This window comes from Sinocyclocheilus anshuiensis, unplaced genomic scaffold (genome assembly GCF_001515605.1).
Source record: "Sinocyclocheilus anshuiensis isolate Anshui unplaced genomic scaffold, SAMN03320099.WGS_v1.1 scaffold1983, whole genome shotgun sequence".
Lineage (NCBI taxonomy): Eukaryota > Metazoa > Chordata > Actinopteri > Cypriniformes > Cyprinidae > Sinocyclocheilus > Sinocyclocheilus anshuiensis.
In genome coordinates, this window is record NW_015549673.1 from 54,300 (window position 1) to 78,628 (window position 24,329).

Genomic DNA, 24,329 nt, shown 5'->3' on the forward strand with positions numbered 1-24,329 from the left:
TTTCTCAAACACGATCAGTTTTACCAGGGATGAGCTGCTGAACATTCGGCAGAACACACCACACAATCGTCTACCGGATTTCGTTTATTCGGACGTTTTGCTGAACATTGTAGTTGGCGGAGCAGTGGCACTGATCAAGCGCTTCAGGACGCACAGACGGGGGAAGTGAGCCGGCGTGCTCGTGAAGCTCAGGAAGCACGGATTCAGAACGGCGCTGCCTAGCATCCATCTGGCGAATCTCGGCTCTCTGCTCAACAAAACGGACGTTGTTGTCTCCGTGTACTGGAAGCTTGTGACACTATAACAAATTCCTTGTATGTGCAAACATACTTGGCAATAAAGCTCTTTCTGATTCTGATTCTGAAATGTCAGTGATGCTTTATTTTTCATTAATTTAGCCACTGTACTGAATAAATACCTGGGTTTTTGTTTGTTTTCTTCTAAAATAGATGAAAAATAAACAGATCTTACAGTTTTTAAGGCTTTTCTGTAGGAGGAAGTATTTTCCCTCCATGCAATACGAAACACCTCTAGTTTTGTTTTCTACCAGATGCGCTCCAGTTTCCAGGCTGCTCTCTTTAGGGCATGAGTGTGCTTGTTATACCACAGTGTCAGACTGTTTTCCTTAATCTTTTTTAAGCGTAAAGTAGCAACCATATCTAAAGTGCTAGAAAAGGGAGAGTCCATAGTTTCTGTTACAACATCAAGTTTTTCGGAGCTATCGGATATGCTGAGGAACTGAGACAAGTCAGGAAAATTATTTACAAAGCAGTCTTTTGTGGTTGAAGTGATGGTTCTACCATATTTGTAACAAGGAGTTGAGTTTGCAGCTTTAGCTACATGGAGTATACACAAGACTCTGTTGCAGAATTTCAATGACATTAACATCAATTTTGTGTGATAGTATTAAATCTAAAGTATGATTACGACAATGAGTAGGTCCTGTCACGTGTTGTCTAAGCCCAATAGAGTTTAGAATGTCTATAAATGCTGATCCTAATGCATCTTTTTCATTATCTACATGGATATTAAAATCACCAACAATTAAGATTTTATATGCAGCCAGCACTAATTCAGCAAATTCTTTGATAAAGTCTGTATGGTGCCCTGGTGGCCTATATACAGCAGCCAGTACAAATGTCAATAGGGATTTATAATTGTGGTAATGTTCAGATGTGTGTGTGTGGAAAGGAAGAAGGCAGTGTCAGTTACGGAGGCTCGTGGTATTTATTCAGTTCAACAATTAACAGTTCAACAGTATTTATTAAAAAGCACGCGCTCTCAGCGCTTCTAGCTCTAACACAGAATATTCACAACACGTAGCACAACAGCATTTCTCAGTCACTGGACCATGAGTCCTCCGTGCAGCATCTCTCCCTCTCGTTCCTGGCGGCTTTATCCGGTCTCTCCACGCCAATTACTGCAATAAGACACAGGTGTTTGTCAATTTGCCCTTGACGCACTTACTCACCGCCAGTCTCCTGACTTTCTCTCTCGCTGTAGACTTCGCTGCACCCCCTCGCCACATACCCCCACCGCCTGACTCAGGTCGGGGAGAACTCCCTGTCCGATGCATCTGTCTGTAACAAGAACGTGAGAGAAAAGTCAGGAGCATGCAATAGAGTTCCGCCACATAGAGCAGCCTTTACTTGGGTTTTTACCCAGCTCTGTGCACTGGACTGGATCTGGCGCTTCCTTTTTAGTGAGGTCAGTCAGGCTGTTGAGGTCTGAATAATTAGGCACAAACCTTCTGTAGTATCCCGGCAGCCCCAGGAACTGCCTCACCTCCTTTTTGGTCTTAGGTCTCAGGCACGTTGCAATTGCTGCAGTCTTATTAATTTGTGGACGCACTTGCCTGTGACCTAAGTGGAAATCCAGATACCGAACCTCCATACGCCCAACCGCACACTTCTTCGGATTGGCAGTTAAACCAGCCCTTCTCAGCGCCCCCAGAAGTGTTCCATATGCCACTGGCAGTCATTAATATAGATGATTATATCATCCAGATAGGCAGCGGCATATGTAGAATGCGGCCGGAGGATTTTATCCATCAGGCGCTGAAAAGTAGCCGGTGCCCGAACAACTCGAATGGAAGTGTGACAAATTGGTGTAATCCAAATGGCGTTGTGAAGACTGTTTTTTCTTTGGACATAGGCGATAAGGGAATCTGCCAATATCCTTTAGTTTAATCCAGTGTCGAATAAAAACGAGCTGTCCTAAGCCGATCAAGCAACTCGTCCACCCACGGTATTGTATAAGTGTTGAATTTCGACACTGCATTCACCTTGCGATAAACCACACAGAATCGTACCGAGCCGTCCGTTTTCGGAACTAAAACTATCGGGCTCACCTAATCACTGTGGGATTCCTCTATTATTCCCATATCTAGCATCACCTCTAATTCTGTCTGAACTACTTTTTTCTTATGTTCAGGCAAATTAGATGGCCAGCTGTGCACCACCACGCCTGGCTCTGTCTCAATATGGTGCTGAATGAGTTTCGTTTGACCAGGCAGGGGCGAGAACACATTCGCAAATTCTGCTTGCAACTGAGCTATGTCAGTGAGTTGCGAGGGTGAGAGGTGATCTCCCCGCTGAGCCAGAGTGAGAGATTGAGTTTTGGTGTTCACTTCTGGGCCGAGATCATCCTCCACTTCTGGGCCGAGATCACCGCCGTCGCCAGCGCCTGACTCCTCCTCATTCAATTTTTTTAAAAGATGAAGGTGGTATATATTACGTGCCTTGCACCTGTCCGTTCGCACTACCTTATAATTGAGATCTCCAACTTGCCGTGTGACCTCAAACGGTCCTTGCCACTTGGAAAGCAATTTGGAACTAGACATAGGGAGCAATACAAGTACTTTATCTCCCGGTGTAAATTTACGTTGCTTTGTCCCCTGTTGTACAGCCAGCTTTGTCTTTCCTGGGCTTGTAACTAATTCTCCATTGAGAGCCGCCCCAAAGTGTGGAGTTTTGTTCTCAGGTCCATCACATACTGAATTTCATTTTGAGTGTCGGAAGGTCCCTCCTCCCAAGTTTCTCTCAGTACGTCTAACACCCCGCGGGGCTGACATCCATAGAGAAGCTCAAAGCCTGTGGAGGCTTGCGGAACCTCGTGCACAGCGAACAAGAGGGGTTCCAGTCACCTATCCCAATTTTTGGCGTCTTAGTGTACGAATTTATGAATCGTTATTTTCAATGTGCGATTAAATCGTTCCACCAACCCCTCTGTTTGTGGTTGATAGACGCTGGTGCGAATCGATTTAATGCCCATTAACTCGTATAGCTCACATAAAGTACGTGATATAAATGCCGTGCCCTGGTCAGTGAAAATTTCCTTTGGAATTCCCACTCGGGAGATTAAACAAAACAGTGCGTCCACGACACTTTTTGCTGAAATTTTACGGAGTGCTACTGCTTCAGAGTATCGTGTTGCATAATCCACCAGAACTAATGCAAAGCGATGCCCTCGTGTGGAACATTCTAATGGCCTGATGAGGTCCATTCCAATTTTCTTAAAGGGGACCTGCATACGAGGAAGGGGGCGCAAAGGTGCTTTTGGGGAGGCCGGTGGGTTCAGTAACTGACATTCACGACAAGCTGCGCATGAATGCCCGGCCAAAAAAATCGGGTCATGAGACGATTCAGCATTGCTGCTTGTCCTAAATGCCCTATCAGAGGATTACTTTTTGGTACTAACAACTGGGTTGTTTCCTCTTTTGTTTGAGAGTCTTGGGTCACTTGAAACAACCTATCTTTTATAATAGCAAAATAAGGATAGGAGGACAGATGAGTCAGTTGGAGAAGCTGACCGTCGATGGAACAGACCTGTTCAAAGGCATTTTTAAGCATCTAATCTTGAGACTGTTCCAGGGGAAAAGAATTGGCGAGGAGAGAATGGCAGAGCCGGAGATGATGCCGGTTGCTTATTTGTCTCACCCAGCCCCCTGGGCGGAGCTCTGGGGCCAGAAGATGGCTCCTCCGCCTGACCATCTGGTTGTCAGTCAAGGAGGGCCGCTCCACCGGGACTTAGGGACAGGTACAGGTCGAGAGGTAGAGGTAGAAACAGGAGGGGAAGAAAGCAAAGGGGAAGGGTGTGAGAGAGAGATGGATGGTAATGTTCCACCGACCCCGGGGCACGCCGCTATCTGGTCCTCAGCCAGTTGGATGGCCAGGTTCATCGACGACGGACGGTGGCACTGGACCCACTCGGCTGTATTGGATGAATTGCTCCAGTACCACCTGGTCAATGATCTGGTCGAAGTCGCTTTCCCCGGCCAGCAGCCATTAGTGGCATGCGTCCCAGAGCTGCTGAGCCATCACAAACGGTCATCCATTTTCACCCAGATTCAGCGACAGGAACCGCTAGTGATTTTGCTCTGGGCTGAAGCGGACCCGCTGAAGGATGGCTCGTTTGAGGTCATCATAGACCAGGAGATTCTGATTGTACTGGCAGTTGCTGGGCCGCTACCTGCACATCCCCTATCAGCAGTGGAATCAGCCACACCGTCCAGGTTGATTGGGGCCACCCGGATGCCTCTGCTTTCTTTGCCTCTGGATCATCAAGTGGCTCCATCTTGGCTAGCGGCAGGTATGGGGGAGTGGCAGGGCTTGATGCAGACCCTCCAGCACATACCTCCCGGTCCATCCAGCTCCAGAACAGCTCGCAGTCCGGACGAGGGATTGGAAGCATCACTCCTGATCCTCCCTCGTGTCCTTGAGCGTTTGATGATGTTCTTGGTGAAGTCCCGCGAGCGAATTGATGACTTCCCCAAATGGCAATCCTGGTGAGGACTGCATAACGGCGGCGGTGATCCTTCTTCCTCTCGGGTTTCGGCACCAGTGTGGTAATGTTTAGATGTGTGTGTGTGTGTGTGCGGAGGCTTGTGGTATTTATTCAACAGCAGCATTTCTCAGTCTCTCGACCACGAGTCCTCCGTCCAGCATCTCTCTCTCTCTCTCATTATTTGTGGCTTTATCCAGTCTCTTCATGCCAATTACTGCAATAAGACACAGGTGTTTGTCAATTTGCCCTTGGCGCACTTACTCACCGCCAGTCTTCCGACTCGCTCTCTTGCCGTAGACTTCGCTTCACCACACCCCCCTTGCCACAATCATTAACACTTATTACACTAGATAATGTTACATAAAGCACCATTACTTCAAACAAAATATACTTTAAATCAGACCTCTGAGAAATACTGAAAATATGACTATAAATTGTAGCAACACCTCCCCTTTACCTTTTGGATGCGGCTCATGTTTATAACAGTAATCTTGGGGGTTAGACTCATTTAAAGTAATGTAATCATCTGGTTTTAGCTAGGTTTCCGTCAAACAGAGCACATCTAGGTTTTGATCTGTGATCATAGATAAATGATAAATTATCTTAAATTGGTTTGGAGTTTTTTTTTTGTATTTGCTAGTTCGGGGAACAGACACAGTCTCTATAGTATGATATCTAGGTGTAGGAGTCTCTATGTGCTGAGAACTAACCGACTTCTGTGACATCAGGCGGCTAGCAGACGGTCAGTTTAGCCAGTCTGTCTGCTTCCTGACCTGGGCCCTAGTCAGTGACATAAAAACTCTGAGACTATGTGCCATATTTCTAGAGAGAAGAACAGCACCACCCCTAGAGGTATGAAGACCATCTCTTGTCAACAGGTCAGGTCTGCCCCACATACTCATCCAATTGTCTATGAAACTTATGTTATTCTATGGGAACCACTTAGACATCCAGCCATTGAGTGATGACAGTCTGCTATGTATCTTGTCACCACAGTAAGCAGGGAGGGGACCAGAGCATATTACAGGGTCTGACATCATACTTGCAAGTTCACACACCTCTTCAATCTTTTTTTTTTAGTGATCTCCAACTGGCGAAGGTGAACATCATTAGTGCAGACATGAATAACTATCTTACTGAATTTATGTTTAGCATTAGCCAGCACTTTTAAATTTGCCAAGATGTCAGGTGCTCTGGCTCCTGGTAAACATTGGATTATGGTGGCTGGTGTCTCTATTTTCACGTTCAATAGAATCACCAGTAACTAGGGCACTTTCATTAGGTTTTTCAGTGGGTGTGTCACTGAGTGGGGAGAACCAATTTAATGTTTTGATCGGAACGGAAGGGCAGTGTTTTGTCCCGCCTCACAGTTACCCATACCACTTTTCCACCGGGGCTAGTGCCGGAGCCAGAGCCCAATTGGGAACCAGGCTGCGCTTTTCCACTCAAAAAAATCAGTTCTTTCTGGTCCTCATATCTGATCTTTCCACCCATGAGATATTCATCCAAAATCGCCATGGGAACCGCTTCACCATTTGTATCACTCCGCTTGCAGCATTTCTCATAACAAGTGTCATGGCGGATGCCCAAATCCACTATAATTTTATAAATAATACTGTTCAAATTCTAGAATATATTGTTATATTAATTTTATATTAAAGGCTTGATAGATCATTTTTGTATAAAAAGCTAGGCCCCTGCGAATATATATTTTTTTCTTTGTAATGTCAGTTCGATAATTGTTTATGTTCAATTATTCAGTGCATATACATATTTTTTTGCATACTCACAGCTAGGCGATGGGTGTCCAGTGTGTGGCAGTAGCCAGATGGAGAACCCCTAGAGTAGACCTGAAAGAGAAAAGAGAAATATTAGTAGTAGTTCAAGCGAAGTTTTTTTAGGAAACTATGGCTGCGTTCCAGTCCATTTTTTGTGCCCTTCACTTGCTAACTTCCCTCCGTCTCATTTACTCAGATGTACTTCATTGATTACGTTGCATGAGTGCCCACTACTTGCTGAACCCTTAGAATGGGCTGAATTAGAATGTCCTAAGCCCTTGATCAGTTAGAATCCGCTGTGGAGTTGGTTTAATGTTTACATTTTTCCCCTTACGAATTTGTTTGGTGCAGCATTCTATATGTATATAGGTATGCTTGGACTGTTATAAATGTATATATCATAGAGTTGTTTGTGGTGGGGATAATTTAAACACGATCTGCGATTACGTCATAGTCATGTTGCATTGTGGTCTATAGAGCGGCCTGAAGTGTGCATATGAAGCAGACTCGCTCCCCCGGTCAAAATCGAGGTGTCGAGGGTATGTCCATGTAAACTTCCCTCGTCTGCTTGACGAAGTGGAATGCACTTCAAATTGGTGGCGGGGATTCTCCCGAGGGGAAGTGCTTAGGGAAGTTCGCGAGTGTATGTCTAAAAGTAAACTGGAACGCAGCCTATGAGTACTGTGTTGTGTTGAACGGAGCTGTGGCGGGATCTGTATATGATCGAGAAAATGTTGGCTGAATAAACAAAAGAACCTAACTAAATCACAAGCTTATTGCCTTCAAGTGTGCTACAAAATACTGGCAATGAGGATGGTATCAGCAGTGCCGTTTTGAGTCTGAGTTGTGATGAACCTGAGCATGGACATGGAGCAACTGCAAGATCGACTGAGCGAGGCATTGCTCCGGCTGCAGCTTAATCAACTGCACAAGGTGTGTGTGTATGCAAAACTGTTGTCAGAGGGACAGAGTAAACGACACTCGCCGATCAGATTAATAAGTGAAACAGTAGAGAATATTAAAGAAACAGATGATGACGTGGCCAGTCAACATGTGAAAGATCTGTTAGAGTTTGCCAGTGAGATAACGCAACACAGTGACCGCACGGTACAAGATGGTGGCGGCGACACAGACAGGAGCTCAAGGAAGAAAGTTCAACCAACCTGTATCATAGACTGATAAACATAACTCAAGAGAGTCGTGATTCACCACAAAAATTCCTCTTCCGAGCTATTTAATTAAAAGAAAGACTGTTCTTTCTTGTAATTAATCTTTCTTGCTTGTTCTCAAGCAGCTGCTTGAGAGCCGGATGGAGAAGAATCATACAGTCCTGATCTCATACAGAGGAGATTCCTACGTGTGCTGTCAAACGATCACATTAAATACCAACTTAAAGTCTGCCTTGATGATCCTACAGTCACGGATGAAGTTCTCCTCACAAAGATGAACAAAGCTGCAAGCCTTGAGTGGTAACGACAGCAAAAGTTCAAGAAAAATGCCCACGTCAAAGAGACTAAAGTCACTGAGATCCAGGCAGAACTACATCAAGGTCAAGAGAGAATGGTTCAGGTTATCACAGGTAAAGAACAGTCCACACACACACACACACACACACACAAGTTAAAGCTTTGAAAATACCACAGGTCATGGACAAGAAAGACTCTGAGCTCTATGAGACCATCAAGCAGCTGAAAGAGGAGACTGGAGAAATGAGGAAAGTGATGATTATTTACCGTTCCACACAGCACCGAGAAAGGAAACGGGGATGCCGTGGGTGTCAGGAGCATGGTAGAGGTGACCAGTGTGACCACTGTTTTAAATGTGTGCAAAGTGGGCATCTATCCAGAGGGTGTAGGGGACCACCTGCAGGAAGAACAGAAAGAGGGAACTCAGCTAACAGTATGACGATAACAGCTCACACAACATCATCACAGTGGCCGAAACATCAAAATGTACTCTTGTAGGACAGCATTAAGCAGTTGGAAGCCTGAGAAACAGCGAAGCAGAAGGAAAGCTACCTACAGCTGATCAGATCAGTAAGTGCTAATCAGTTATCCACCAAACATAATGCACAGTTGCTGAATTTGATTGGAGAGAAATGTATGGTGAACTGTTTCTTCGATGGTGTGGCAACGCAAGCACTATGGGATACTGGCTCCCAAGTCTGTCTAATGAATGAAAAATGGAGAAAAGAACATTTCCCACACACCACTGTGTACCAACCTTGAAGAGATCCTAGGTCCTGTAAATCTCACCAGTCGAGCAGTAAATCAAACAGTCATCCGGTTTGAAAGCTGGGTCAAAGTGACTTTTAAGCTGGAAACAGACAAAGCCACACCGCTGGAATTGGAGGTACCTGTATTAGTATCTGGTGATGATGGGGTGGCAGAGGAGCCCATTATTGGGTAAAATGTCATTGAGTATCTTCTGAACAATGGTGTCGAGCAGCCTGCCGGTGTAACAACCAAAGCCATGAGTACTTCCCTGTCCTGCGACTGTAAGAAAGCATAGGTTTTACTGAACTTAGTGAGAAGTCAGGATGATGGGTGCAGTGATGGAGTAAGGAAAGTCAGAAATAAAAAAATTCCAGTTAAAAAGGTTAGAACTGGTAAAGGTTGCATCAAAACTGGCCCTTTATTATCTGACGAAGATGCCCGGTTTGTGCCGGATGAGTGCGCACAGTGGCCAGACTGATTGAGGGTGGAGGAAAACATTGTTCGCCTCCAGAGAGGGACCTGTTCACGCATCTGCATTCCTGTGATTAACGATACTGTCCATGACATTGACCTGCCTCCATGTGCAGTTCTGGGCCATATACAGCGAGTAAAGGCCATCTACCCAGCTGAGTTGAGACCAGTAACAGCCCAGTGAGAGAGTGCATGCAAGACTACTGCACACACCACTCAAAGCCTGCTTCTTAAAGACAGTAAACAAGTTATTTAATCTACATAAAATGCTGCGGCGACGCTAACAACCCAAGGGAAAGGCTTATGGGACCCTCCTGTTCATGTTGACCATCTAACACCTGAACAGTAACAGACAGTAAAACAGCTTTTAGGGAGGAGAGTGGGGCTTTTGCCTGCGATGACAGCGATGTGGGATGTATTCCATCTCTCCAGCTAAAAATTCTCCTCCATTATACCACACCCATGAAGCACACATACATGTCTGTCCCGAAGCCACTGCACAAAGAGGTTAAAGAATACCTAGGGGATCTGTTGAATAAGGGATGGATTACAAGATCAAAGTCACCATACTCTTCAATGGTAGTCTGCATAAGGTGTGCATAAGGTGTGCATAAGAAAGATGGAACTCTCCACCTCTGCTGCGACTACCCGGGAGTTAAATAAGAAATGCATTCTCGATAGACACCCCATACGTCGTATACAGAACATGCTTGACAGCTTGGTGGGCAGCACCTGGTTTTCAGTCCTCGATCAAGGCAAAGCCTATCACCAGGTGTTTGCAGAGGAATCCAGCCGACCTCTCACTGCGTTCATAACACTGTGGGGATTATATGAATGGCTGAGAGTCCCTTTTTGATTGTCAAATGCACCTGCCAAATTTCAAAGCAGCATGGAGGAGTGCTGAGAGAGCTGCGTGATGAGGTATGTCAACCTTATTTAGATGATAACCTAGTTCAAAAACATTCAATAATCATCTTCAGGACCTTAGAAAGGTGTTGCAGTCTTATCAGAAACATGGTGTTAAGCTAACGCCATGAAAATGTGAAGTGTTCTGAACTCAGGTTCGATTCCCAGGGAGGCTGGTGACCAAAGAAGGGTTCACGATGGACCCGGCTGACATTGCTCAAGTCCAAGTACTGAAGGAGAGGACCCCTAAGACAGTTGGTGAGGTGAGAAAGTTATTAGGATTTCTCTCTTACTACCAGCCATACATTGAGAACGTTTCCCACAAGGCCGCACCTTTTTTTTTGGTGTTATCAATTCAGTGAGACGCATATAAAGAGTACTGCCAAAGCGGAAGGGCAAGGGGAAAAGTCACCAGGGATGGCTTGCATCTTCACATCCAGTCACGTGGACAGATGAGCATCAAAAGGACCTCTATGAGTTTATTGACTGCCTATCCAATCCACCCATGCTGGGGTATCCAGTTCTGAATTAACCCTTTGTACTCCACTGTGACGCATCACAGGAAAGCCTCAGCGCAGTGCGGTATCAAAGGCAAGGAGGCAAGTTAGTGGTGATTACATATGGATCAAGAGCCTCCGAAGAACCTCCCAAAAAAATAATACTCTGGAAAGTTGGAGTTTTTGACCATGAAGTGGGCCCATACATGGGTGGTTTAGAGATTATGTTTACCATGCACCATCATTTACTGTGTACACAGATAATAATAACCCTCTCACATATGTGATGTCATCAGCTAAGCTAAATGCCACTACGTACAGATGGGTAGCCGAACTTGCCTATTTTCGATTCACCATCAAATAGCATCCAGGAAAGTCCAATGGGGATGCTGACGGCCTCTCACGCCCATCTACCATGTTGTTGTCAATGGAACAGTACATGGAAACCTGCTCGGAAGAAGTTCACCCTGATGTCATGGTTAGTATAACTCAGTCAGTGATGGTACAAAATCAGGAGAGAGGCCCATGTTTGTGTCCACTTACCATTAAATCAGCACTGTCGGGAGAACAGGAGTAGGAGCTGCTCAAAGAAGTCAAAAGAGGTCTTGATGTGTCTCAAATCAAAATCACGGCCCAAAAACAGGAGCCAGGGCAAAGAGGCTCGTGGACTGATGAGGGAAAAAGCCAGATTATACTTGGATGAGCATGGTCTCTTGTTCCAAAAAACAGCAACCAGTCATCAGCTGGTTCTGCCAAAAAAAATATCACAAGCTTGTTTATAAGGAGTTACATCAAGACATGGGCCACCTAGGGGCAGAACGAGTGCTGAACTTGATCAGGGATCGATTTTATTGGCCCCACATGTAAAGAGAAGTGGAACACTACGTCACAGTATTTGCAGTTGCCTGAGAAGCAAGTGTCCAAACAAGGTGACCTGAGCTCCTCTGACCAGAATCACCATCACTTATATTTTTTTACATCTAGAGAAGTGTAAAGGAGGTTATGAATACATTTTAGTTGTGATGGACCACTTTACACGGTTCGCTCAAGCATATGCGTGTAGAAACAAGAGCGCCAAGACAGCTGCAGAGAAAGTGTTCGGAGACTTTGTTTTGAAGTTTGGGTTCCCAAAGAAGCTGCACCACGATCAAGGCAAGGAATTCGACAACAAGCTGTTTGCAAAGTTGCAAAAGTACAGTGGTGTGCTGAATACATTTTAGTTGTGATGGACCACTTTACATGGTTCACACATGCATATTCTCGCAGAAACAAGAGTGCTAAGACAGCTGCGGAGAAAGTGTTCAGAGACTTTGTTTTGAAGTTTGGGTTCCCAATAAAACTGCACCATGATCAAGGCAAGGAATTCGACAATCTGTTTGCAAAGTTACAGGAGTACAGTGGTGTGCAAGGTTCCCATACACCACCGTATCACCCGCAGGGGAATGGGCAAGTTGAGAGGTTTAACTGAACTGTGCTCGCAATGCTGAGGACCTTACCTGAGACCACCAAAGCCAATTGGAAGTCATCACTGGCAAATGTTGTGAATGTGTACAACTGTAAAAGAAATGAGGCGATGGGCTTTGTACCCTATTATCTCCTGTTCGGCCTTACGCCCAGATTGCCCTTTGATATTAAGTTTGGTATTTCCAGTGAAGGACCAAAGCTCCTCTTACCATGACTATGCTGAGGGCTGGAGGAAGAGAATGATGGAATATTATGAATTAGCCTCTAGAGTGTCACACAGAGAGAAGGAAAGAGGAAAATCTTTGTATGACAAGAAAGTGCAGAGAGCTGAATTGTTCCCTGGTAATAGAGTACTAGTCTGTAACTTTAAGGAGAAAGGCAGACCCGGAAAGCTCAGACCATTCTGTTAAGAGCAAGTTTACCTCGTCACTCAGAGGAAGTACCAGGATAGTCCAGTATATGAAGTTCGACCTGAAAATTGGAAAGGAAAAACAAGAATACTGCACAGAAACTTGTTGCTACCGTGTGACTACTTACTTGTAGAAAAAAACACCTACCTGGAAGACCTGGAAAGGAGAACAAGAAAAAAGGCAAGGTTGGAAAAAACATCAACACAGCAAAAACTAACACATTGTGACAGTTCAGATGGTGAAGATGATTGGAGAAGCCTTTTTAGAGTGCTAGTCGACAGAAAGAGTCGAAACGACAGTAGGCATCTACAGTCAGAATATCATCCGGGGGACACAGTGATTCTGAATGATGCGGATCCAGAGGAGGTAGATGAGCAAGGAGCAGGACAGGGAGAAGTTGATGTGTCATACTCAAGAGGAGAGGTCGGAGAAACAGATGATGGAAAGGGTGACACGGAGACTCCATCACAACCAGCTTGCAAAAGAGTATATCCTTTGAGAAACAGAAAACGGAAAAAAAACATAAATAAATGTTTACTTACCATACCCTATGTCAGCCTAGCATGGTAGATGGGTGAGCTGCTGAATTAAATCAGGGAAAAAGACTTTTAGTTAGAATGTTAATAATACTTTTATATTTTTCAGTTTTAATGAAAAATTATTAACCATAACATTCCAAAGAAAACGTCACAAATGTGGAAAAGGGTAGCACAAAAGTCTAATTTATTTTCTATCACATTTTAACAGGTCTCAGCCTGTCATGTGTTTGCCTATAAATGTCACTGTTGATCCACCAATCATCCATCAGAAATTCTTTCATTGCTCCGCCCCCCTCGGTCTCAACACCCCTGTTGCCACAGTTACAATCTGTATGACTGTAAAAGAGATTGTCAAGGGTGATATACAAGGTAAGTTATTCAGAGAAAGAGAGAAAATATTGAACTTCATGAAGAATCTTTGTTTTCCCACAATGCATAACACACTGTTCTGTATGTACTGTATACCTATAAAAAAAATTTTGACAGTATATATATACATATAATTGATTCAGGTCCTTTTGGTTCTGTGGTGTCAGTGGATCTGGAGCTAAAGCTGGACCCTTGGGCCAGAGCTCCTCGACTGTTATTTGGTCCGAGATCAGCCTCATTTCTCTGGACCCTCAACGGCAACCTGAGTAGCATATCCCCTGTCTGCACTACTCTGTACATCAGCATCCCGGTCAGTGTGAAAAAGACACAAAATATGATTGTATGTCATAAAATCTTGCATAAAAAAACGTCATATAAGGGCTTTTTAATGTAAAATACAGAACAGTGTGTTATGTATTGTGGGAAAACAATATTTTCTTTTTGTGTATATGTTGTGTGTTCACAACAGGAGTGTATTTCAGACTACCATGAAGTCCCTCTCTCTGGGAGGATGAAAGTAACAACAGAAGTTATTCCAGGAACAGGAGGCTTAAGGCCAGTGCTGAGCCCTGACTGCTGGCCTGCATTTACAGAAATGGTGTGTGGGGTATAACGCCCCCCCTCCCCCCACCTTCATTTTTTCTCTTGACCATAGATGTCTCAAAATCTCATCTCAGCACTTTTGATGAATGACTACACCATTTTTAATTTTGTCATTTTATCTGAAAATCAACATTTGTGAATTTAGTCAGTCAAAACAGTTTTGATGTTAATTGGTCTAATTTTTTGTCTGTGGAAAATAGTGATATATGACATTGTATTGTCTTATCAAAACAAGCCTTATCAAAGCATCTTACCCCACTGTTAATATTTTACATTTTGTGCTATAACAAATAAATTACCAAATGTTTCTTTTTATTTCCTATAATGCATCATCATAGTTCACATGCTAAACTTAAATCTAAATGTGTATGTAAGTTGGGCATCTTCCCCCATCTTACCATAATGGTTCACTGTGTTACCTTATTAGTGAATATGTTTGTGTTTTTCAGGTGGTTCTGGAGAAAGTGTGTGGGGAAGATCATGTGTGTATATCGGATTTAAATGTGTCTCTCTCTTTTATGAGGTTAGTCTACAATTACATTTCACGTTTGTTATAGATTCAAGAGACCAATATATAAATATGGACATATGGCCACATATGGCCAATACTGATAAAATACAAATAGTTGGCCGATACAAGTCATTATTTATGTTATGTGTGATAAATACAATGGCCAGTATTTTACATCTATACTTTGCCAAAAATATGTAAGTAAAACAGTAAAAATACAGTATTTACAATAAATCTCCAATCTGGCATTTTTACATGTGAATGAAGTTAAGCCATCAAAACAGTATTTACTGGCAGTAGGCAGTTCCTCCTCGGGGGAAAAAAGAAATATATATATATATATGACTCTGTATCTTTTATCTGTGCACCAGTGATACTGTAGTGAGTACTGCTGGTTACCCAGTGATTCTTTCAGTGGAGGTATCCAATAACGGAGAAGATTCAACGGATACAGAGCTTTTCCTTTATCATCCTACCATCCTCTCCTTCACCCACGTCAAAACAGTGAGATATTCTTTAAACAAGTTTCCTTAAAACCAATCTACAAACTTTTTCTTACTACATAGGTATAGTGGCAATAATAAGTTCCCTAACGATACTTCACTCATGCTGTGTCTGCTAAGACACTATGGGGAAAACTCCTTTTTCTCCGGTGACTGAAGCCTTTTCAGTAACACAGTGTAACAGCACGGCCATTGGTTCGTGCAGTGAAATAAAAACTAACCAATGGCTCGTCAACGGAGCTTATTACCGCTACCCAATTTAGGCGTGAGTTATACATTAAAAAAGGGGAATCTAAAATAGTTCCTTAACATGATCAACACTTTGGTATAAGCAGGTTTAAGGTTAATATTCAAAAAGGTTAAGATAATCAAGAAATGTTTAGGCACAAAAATGCAGAAAAAATGAATATACTTTATATGGATGCAGTTTACCTTAGATGAATATTTACAAAGCTCAAAATAAACAAAAGAAAAGACAATTTGAAAATAGGCAAAGCAAAAGGAAAAAAAACAACAACCAAGGAATGAATGCCAATGAACTTTTATGTCTTTAGGCAAGGCATGCTGAGTTGGAACATGAAATATGTTTGTAAGTAGAACAAACTTAGCTGAAAGTAGACGAAGATACTGATGATCGCTGATAATGTCCGTTTATGTGACAAAGTTCCCGGTGAGTCGATAGCAGTCAAAGGAAAAAAAATAATGATAATCCAAATCTGTGATATCCACAAAGCTTCCATGAAGCACACGTGAGAGTCCACTGCGTAAAAGCATATGCTTAACACACAAGACGTTCACAATTCCAAAGGCCATGCTGGAAACAGTTCCACATGACTCCGTTTCATGACTATAAAAGACTATTAGTCATAAAAGGTCCATCTATCAAAAAACAAATACCGTGCTACTATTAGCATGCACCTCCAAACAATCTATATACACCGTTACAAGCTAACTACATTACAACAAACATAACACATTACAAAATGAACAGTGAACACTTACAGATGGACACAGGGAAACAAATCCTCGATCTTAGGACCGTCAGCTTCTGAAATGCGAGCGTGAGGAAACCATTGCTTCCTCTCCCAAACACAAGCTGACTTCTTCATACTATCTACCTGAATAAATCGTCTAAATAATAGCTTAGCACCCCCTAATGGCGAGGCAGAACATAATATCTGAATGTAACAGAATCAGTTCAGTTACATACCCCTCCCTTCAGGAGAAAATTTGTCATAACCATGGCAAATTTTAAGATTTTGTACATGCAACGTCTCACATTTGTCAGAGTCAGATAGAAAAACAACAGCATAGTTCACAGGCCCTAATTTTTTCTTAACCCTAGCTGGACCTTTCCACTTGGCTGATAGCTTTACCGTAAAGCCATCGTCAGCTTTGGATTGGGGATGAGCCCGTACCCAAACCACATCTCCCTCCTGGAAATTAGTTTGCTTACGATGTTGATCATAATATTTATTTTGCTTGGCTTGGGCTCGTTCCACATTATCCCTGACGATACTTAAGAGTTCTTTCTGCTTGTCAAGTGTGGAATAGGCAGGGTGATTAGGATCTGGCGGTCTCTGGACTCTTGAGTTTCCTTCCAAGTGCCACTTTAGCTGGGGTGAACCCAATGCTCTCATGGTAGGCAGAGTTGATGGCATATCTAAATTCAGGGATCCATTTGTCCCAGAGTCTGTGGTGGGCTCCTACATAGGAGGCAATCATCGTCTTCAGATTCCTATTTACTCGTTCAGTGAGATTGGTCTAGGGATGATAAGCAGTTGTTAATTTTTGAATCACCATCCACTGTTTACAGAATAGTGCAAGCAACTGAGAGGTGAACTGAGTGCCACGATCGGACACTAAATATGCTGGTGTTCCCCATCGAGTAAAGATCTTTTCCACCAATATTCGTGCAATTTGAGGAGTCTTTGCTGACCTGAGAGGAAACATCTCCACTCACTTGGAGCAGTAATCCACAATGACCAAAAGATATTCATTTTGTTTATTACTTTTGGGAAATGGGCCCATTATGTCAACTCCTAACATATAACCAGGTTCGACTATGGGTGTAGATTGTAAGCAGCCAGAGAGTTTAGAAAGCACAGGTTTATATTGTTGACATACTTGACATTCTTTGCAATATTTCCATACGTCTTTCCTTATAGTGGGCCAGTATACCGTTTCCAAGAAACAAAGGAGAGTTTTGAGCTTACCGAAATGTCCGCTGAGTGGGTTGTCATGAGCATACTGAAGAAAGGCTTGATGGTGGACAGGAGGTATGACAAGTTGCAGTTTCTGACCTTGTTGTCCATCTGGGGTACTTCTAAACAGAAATCCATTTTCGATTACATAATGTACTCTAGTTGGATCAGGAGGTTGTGTCTGTTTGTGGATTTTAGAAATTATCTCTTGAATGTCTGGATCATCATTTTGGGCAATGGCAATTTGTGTCAGATGAATTGGCATATTGGCAGAGATAGGTATTTGTGTAAGAGCAGGGAGATTGGGTGAATTTTCAGGATTTGGAGTTCTGGAAAGTATGTCTGGTACTACGTTACATTGGCCCTTCCTGTACTTGACAGTAAAACGGAATCCTTGAAGGCGAATAGTCCACCTGATTAGCCGTGAAGATGGTTTGGGATGCTGAAAAGCCCATGTTAGTGCAGCCTTTAGTTTTAGTGCATGTAGTGGTGCTGCTTTTTCTGAAAAATGGGGAATGACTCTGTGGTACCACCCAGCTAATCCCAAAAATTGTTGTACATCTTTCATATATTGTCGTTTGGGAAATGCACTTACAGCTGAGACTTTAGATGGATCGGTCTTTATGCTTTTCCCCGAAACTATGTGACCTAGAAACATTAGAGACATGTGTTGGAAGTGCTCTTGCTCACTTTTGGAGTATATCACGATATCATTAATGTAGATCATGCAATATTTGCCCTTCGACTCTCTAAGCACACTCTCCATCAACCGCTGGAAAGAAGCTGCGACGTTTTTAGGCCGAATGGTAGATGCTGAAATTCATATAGCCCAGATGATGTGACAAAGGCTGTCTTTTGCATGCTGTCAGGATCCATTTCCATTTGCCAGTATCCACTCTTCAGATCGAGAGTGCTAAAAACGGTTGCTCCATGTAAGGACTCTAGAATGTCTTGTATTTGTGGCATTGGATATGAGTCCAAAGGGGTCTTAGCATTAAGTCCACGATAGTCAACACAAAAACGAGATCTACCATCCTTTTTCGGCACCACCACCACTGGTGAAGCCCAAGCAGACGTAGAGGGACATATGATGTCTTTGTCCAACAACTCCTTAATCTGTTTGTCGATAAATATTTGTTTCTCAAAAGATACCTTGTACGGTATTTTCCTTATAGACACTTCATCGTAGGGCTGTGCAAAAAATTGAATGATCGAAAAATCGAAAATCGCATTCGATTTTTTGCACAGCACTACTTCATCGGTAGTCAGGATACGGTGCTTGACCAGTGTGCTATGTCCTATAACGTGGGTACAAACTGTGGGCTAACCCAACATCAAACCTTCTAGCTGCACTTGTCCTTGTATGTCAGTATCTGCAATACCTAGGCAGATTGGAGCAGAATGCTGTCACTGGCAGGGTTGAGCGATCAGTCTTGAGCAATTTCATGCCGGCACACATCATGCGTGCTTCACTTGATCTGCCAGTGTGTGTTAGACGTGAGGATCAGCGCCCCTCGATACACCGAGCGGCTTAATCCTCCTAGGCAGATCGGAGCAGAACGCTGTCACCTCTATTGCTGGCAACTTCGCATTTGTGTGTGCGTCGCTGAGCCCCACCTCCCCCTCTCTTGTGTTTCTCTCCTCCCAGTTAATCGGAGGAAGAAATGGCGAACTTGCGGGGATGAGTGATCAGGCTTGAGTGATTTAACGCCGGCAAAGCCCCCGCGTGCATCACTCTCCATGCAACTCTTTGATCCGCCAGTGTGTTTACATGTGAGGCCTCTCATTTGTCAAGCATCTCAATCCTTCTAGGCGGATCGGAGCAGAACGCTGTCACCAATGATTCACTGACAGCTTCGTATTTGAATGCGCCTCTCGCCTAGGCCACGGCCACGCTGAGGCTGCCGCTCGCTGAGACAGACCGCTCTCACTACGAGAGTTTATGTCTCGCTCTGCTTTGCTCGCGGCTCGCCTTCTTCAATGAAGGTGGCCCCACTCCTCCCCTCGTCCGCTACGAGCATGCGTGCAGCACTTTGATCTGCCAGTGTGTTTACACATAAAGATCATCAGTACCCCTCTTCTAATGAGCGGTTTGATCTTTTTAGGCGGATTAAAGGAGAATGCTGTCACTAATGATTATTATCACTGACAGCTTCAGTGATTAAATGAGGTTATTCACTGCAATTCACTCAAAGACCCCCGCGATTCAGCGGCGTGGTTCCCACCTCGGTTTAGAGCAAAGACGCACACGTCCTGCACTCGGAGGTGATGAATTTGCTGGCGCCGTAGAAACGGTTCCCCCAGCTCAGAGCGAGTCAGGCTTCTACAGCTGCTACTTCCTCGTCCCCAGAAAGGATGGCGACCTAAGGCCCATCCTCGATCTCAGGCACCTGAACCGCGCCCTCATGAAACGGCCGTTCAGGATGATTACATTGAAACAGATCCTCTCACAAGTGTGCCCAGGGGACTGGTTCTTTTCGCTGGATCTGAAAGACACCTACATTCACATCCAAATAGCCCCCCACCACAGAAGATTCTTGAGATTCGCCTTCGAGGGAGTGGCATATCAATACACGGTCCTTCCCTTTGGACTGTCCCTAGCTCCTTGCACTTTTACGAAGCTGAGACAGATGGGAATCCGCATTCTGAATTACCTCGACGACTGGCTCATCTTGGCCCAGTCGGAGGACGAGCTACTATTTCACAGATCCTTCCTCCTCAGCCACTTAAAATGCCTGGGACTCAGGGTCAATTTTTAATTGTTCCCCAGCAAACGGATATCGTTCCTAGGAACAGTTCTCGACTCCACCCAAATAAGGGCGGTAGTCACGCCAGAACGTGCACTGGCCATTCAGCAGCTCGTTTTCTCATTCAAGTTGGAGCCTCTCGCACTCTCAAGGCGTTCCAGAGGATGCTGGGCCTCATGGCCTCCTCTTCTCTGGTACTACAGTTGGGCCTGCTTCACATGCGGCCCCTTTAGTACTGGCTGAAATCACGAGTTCCGTCCCATGCCTGGCGTCTCGGACGCCTTCGTATCAAGGTCGACCAGGCCTGCGTAGCAGCTCTGGCCCCTTAGAAAGACCCTCAGTGGATGGAATGGGGCGTGCCCCTGGAAATGGTCTGCAGAAGGAAGGTGGTCTCGACAAACGACTGGCCCAACCTCCTCCTTTACGCTTTCCCCCGGTCGCCCTGATCCCACAGGTAATCAGGTGAATCAGGGAACAGAAACACAAGGTTCTGTTAGTGGCCCCGCTCTGGAGGAACCAAAACTGGTTTGCAGAGCTGTCTCGGCTGCTCTCAGCAGCCCCGTGGCCCTTCCCCCTGTGATGGGACCTCCTTTCTCAGGTGAACAGAACGATATGGCATCCCCGGCCCGAGTTGTGGGCTCTACACCTTTGGCCTCTCGATGGGAGCCTGCAGACCTCCCTGAGAGCGTACTAAATGCAATCTCTCAGGCTAGAGCACCATCTATGAGATGCCTCTATGCCCTTAAATGGGTCTGTCTTCTCCACCTGGTTACAGCCCGCGGTGCAGACCCAATTTCCTGCGACATATCTCTGATATTGTCCTTCCTGCAAGAGCTGTTGGATAAGGGTTGCTCCCCTTCCACGCTCAAGGTCTATGTAGCAGCTATAGCAGCCTCTCACGCTCCTATAGCTGGCCAATCGGTGGGCAGGAACAAACTAGTTGTTCGTTTTTTGAAGGGGTCTAGGAAGCTCAACCCGCCTCGCCCCGTCACCGTCCCTATATGGGATCTTCCCACTGTGTTGAGGGCTCTAAGGAGCACTCCCTTTGAGCCGCTACAGTTCATTGTCCTTCGTCCCCTGACGCTAAAAACTGCTCTGCTACTTGCGTTAGCATCGGTAAAGCGTATGGGAAATCTGCAGGCGCTCTCTGTGAGACCCACCTGCCTAGAATTCGGACCCAGCGACTCTAAAGTCGTCCTGAAACCAAGGCATGGTTACACACCTAAGGTGCTCTCTACTCCGTTCAGAGCACAGGCAATAACTATATCGGCGCTTCTTCCTTCGGAGCAAGACCAAGAGTTGAATTTACTCTGCCCCATCAGGGCGTTGAGATTTTATATTGAGCGTTCTGCCCTGTTCAGGCAGTCGGAACAGCTCTTTGTATGCTTCGGCGGCCACACCAAAGGGTTTCCGGTCACAAAGCAGAGACTTTCCAAATGGATAATTGACGCTATTGTGCTAGCGTACTCTTCTTTGGGCCTACAGTGCCCTATGGGAGTAAGAGCCCACTCAACTAGAGGCGTCACCTCCTCCTGGGCTTGGTCTAGCGGTGTGTCCATTGCAGAAATTTGTGCGGCTGCTGGCTGAGCCTCGCCGTCCACATTTGCCAGGTTTTATAATCTGGACGTCCCGGCCTTACAGGCTTGGGTTCTGTCTGCGTAAAAGGGCTCACTCTTGTCACATGACAACCAGTGCTAGGCATTTGCCTTCTTTCCTGTACGCTCTTGGCCCTCACTGAGTTCCGAGGCTGTACCATTTTCTCTTGGAACGATTACTCAAGGCCGGGCCAACCTCTGTGAGCTTGTCCCTATTGCCTCCTGTGGGTCTTCCCTGCAAAATACTTGGTCCCTCTGAGCCCCCTTGGGTGCTTAAGGCAAGTCAGGTATTAGTCGTTTCTCTAGCATAGCACGGTGGGATTGTACTGGTTCCCCATAGCATCTTAGCAGACGCAGTATGAGTGAAGTATCGATAGGGAACATACTCAGTTACAAACGTAACCTCGGTTCCCTGAGATATGGGAATGAGTACTGAGTACTTAGCCATGCTATGTAGCTGCATGACTCAGTCATCGCTTCAGTCGAAGTAACCTGAGAATCCTATGGCGACATGGGATAGCCAGATGGCCCCGCCCATATTGGCGGGCTTCATCGTCATAGGCTCTTGCAGCTCCGCTGCTGAGCCATTGGATCGTTTTTTATTTTCTAGCATCTTAGCAGACGCAGTATGAGTGAAGTATCGATAGGGAACATACTCGTTTACTAACGTAACCTCGGTTCCCTGAGATATGGGAACGAGTAGTGCGTTGCTGGCCGTGCTATGTAGCTGCACGACTCAGTCGTCGCTTCAGTCGAAGTAACCTGAGGATCCTATGGTGAAATGGCTGCTTATATAGCCAAATGGCCCCACCCATTCTGGCGGGCTCTGGCGTTGTGACTGGTGTAACTGCACCAATATTACAGTGCAGTTACACTGCGTTATTGAAACGGCTTCAGTCATCTGAGAAAAAGGAGTTTTCCCCATAGCGTCTTAGCTATGCAATACTCATTCCCGTATCTGTGGGAACCGAGGTTACGTTAGTAACCGAGTACGTTTTTGTACCCTTTGTCAATATATGGATTTCTGTATTGATTCCTCATAAAATGTGGTTTGACTATATTTTTTCTCACAATTAGAGGAAGCACAATCTGACTTAACTAAAAGCACACAACATTTGTACTTTTCAAAACTGTATTGAAGACACTGAGTGATCAATGACAAGGCAGGCAGGAAAAAGTAAGTTAAAGAGATATTTCACTCATGAATTAAAATTCTGTCATCATTTACTCAACCTCAAGTTGTTCCAAACCTGTATGAATTTCTGTTTTCTGCTGAACACAAAAGAAGATATTTTGAAGAATGTGGGTAACCAAATAGTTGCTGGTCTCCATTGACTTCCATAGTATTTTTTATTTGTATTTATTTATTTATTTATTTTGGTTGAACTACCCTTTTAAACTCTGTGTTACAACTTCTCCAAAAGCCAACTGGAGTCAGTTAAGGAAGATAAGTTTGGAAATGTGGGTTGCACAGGTGCCCTGTCCTTTAAATAAAGGCACTCAAAGCTTGATTACTGACAAATCTGTTCTTTTCAATAAAGATTGATTAGTATTGATTAGTGACTCATGTATCAATCCCAAAAGCTTTCACAGTACCTTAAAAACACATTACAGATATAGACAAAGCTGGAAAAGGCAACACATTGCTAATGATCTGGGTGTGCATGAATCCACGTCAAGATACCCTATCAACAAAAACTGTGGACTGTTGCCTCTCGCCCTAGGATTGGGTATCCTGCAAAGATCACTCTAAGAATACATCAGGGAATTCTGAAAGAGGTATAAAAAAACAAAACAAAAAACAAAAACAAGGATAACAGCAAAGGACCTCCAGAAAACGACAAACTGCCATTGTAATTGTAGATTGGTGTTCATGAAAGAACGGCACAAAGGAAGAATGACTCATTTTTGCCCAAGACCATCTGGACAATGCCTCTGGGAAAATGTGCTGTGGACAGGTGATACAAAAGTTTAACTTTTTGGAAAAAATGCTCAACACTTTGTTTAGAGAACAAAAGGCCACTGAACACCAACACCAAATCCTCATCCCAGCCATGAAGCATGGTGGAAGAAGCATCATGGTTTAGTGGTGCTTTTTTTCAGGGCCTGGATAGTTTGCAGTCATTGAATTAACAAATATTTTAAAAGTGTATCAAGACATTTTACATGAAAATGTCAGGACAGCAGTTCATGACTTCAAGCTTTTAGAAAGGTATGATGCAACAAGATGATCACTCTATGTACTTGTTATTAGTTTAGTCAGGTTGTGTTTGTCTGTAACTGTGAGTTAAATTAAGATCAGACCACTTTTTATCAGTAATCAATGCAGAAATCCAGATATTTTTAAAGCGTTCAAAAACTTGTTCTTGTCACTGTACTCTGCATAATGCAGGAAGCAAAATGATAGTACTCCATTCAAAGATAAATGATTAAGATGAAGATTAATACAAAACCTCAAATAATTTTAACTGTATTTCACAGTTATTCAATCAGAAGTCACAAATTAATTAGCCAAATTTGAAAGTTTTGCAAAAACTGACAACAATTCAGAGAATTCTCTCAATCACTAAAATGTTTGTGGTAGGGATCTCTTTCATCTCTTTTCAGGCTCTGGTTTCACTGTCAGGTTTCATCTTCTGTCTTTCTCGAGTAGATATTTAATTGATTCGATTCCAATCTGGTAACATACATACATTAATCCACACAGTTTGTCCCGTGCAGTTGAAGCCTA

General features: G+C 44.2%; 1 protein-coding gene and 1 long non-coding RNA gene across 5 annotated transcripts in view; one reads left to right on the forward strand and one right to left on the reverse strand.

Moving 5' to 3' along the window:
• The window catches only part of LOC107660332 (integrin alpha-X-like), a 54,030-nt gene that overhangs the window by 22,035 nt on the left and 7,666 nt on the right, over positions 1–24,329 (forward strand). For all 3 annotated transcript variants that reach the window (XM_016449622.1, XM_016449624.1, XM_016449623.1), the window contains 5 exons: positions 13,275–13,435; positions 13,579–13,745; positions 13,905–14,033; positions 14,488–14,561; positions 14,921–15,053. In XM_016449622.1, coding sequence (XP_016305108.1) covers positions 13,275–13,435; positions 13,579–13,745; positions 13,905–14,033; positions 14,488–14,561; positions 14,921–15,053 — 664 coding nt within the window. The remainder of the gene's footprint in view (positions 1–13,274; positions 13,436–13,578; positions 13,746–13,904; positions 14,034–14,487; positions 14,562–14,920; positions 15,054–24,329) is intronic.
• Positions 1,133–16,240, reverse strand: LOC107660333 (uncharacterized). Of its 2 annotated transcripts, none has more exons than XR_001630999.1 (4): positions 16,055–16,240; positions 8,297–9,058; positions 6,576–6,635; positions 1,133–1,580 (listed from the first exon to the last, which is right to left on the reverse strand). It is a non-coding gene; the product is annotated as an uncharacterized LOC107660333 (long non-coding RNA). The 2 variants fall into 2 exon arrangements; XR_001631000.1 differs by lacking the exon at positions 1,133–1,580 and adding an exon at positions 4,899–4,999.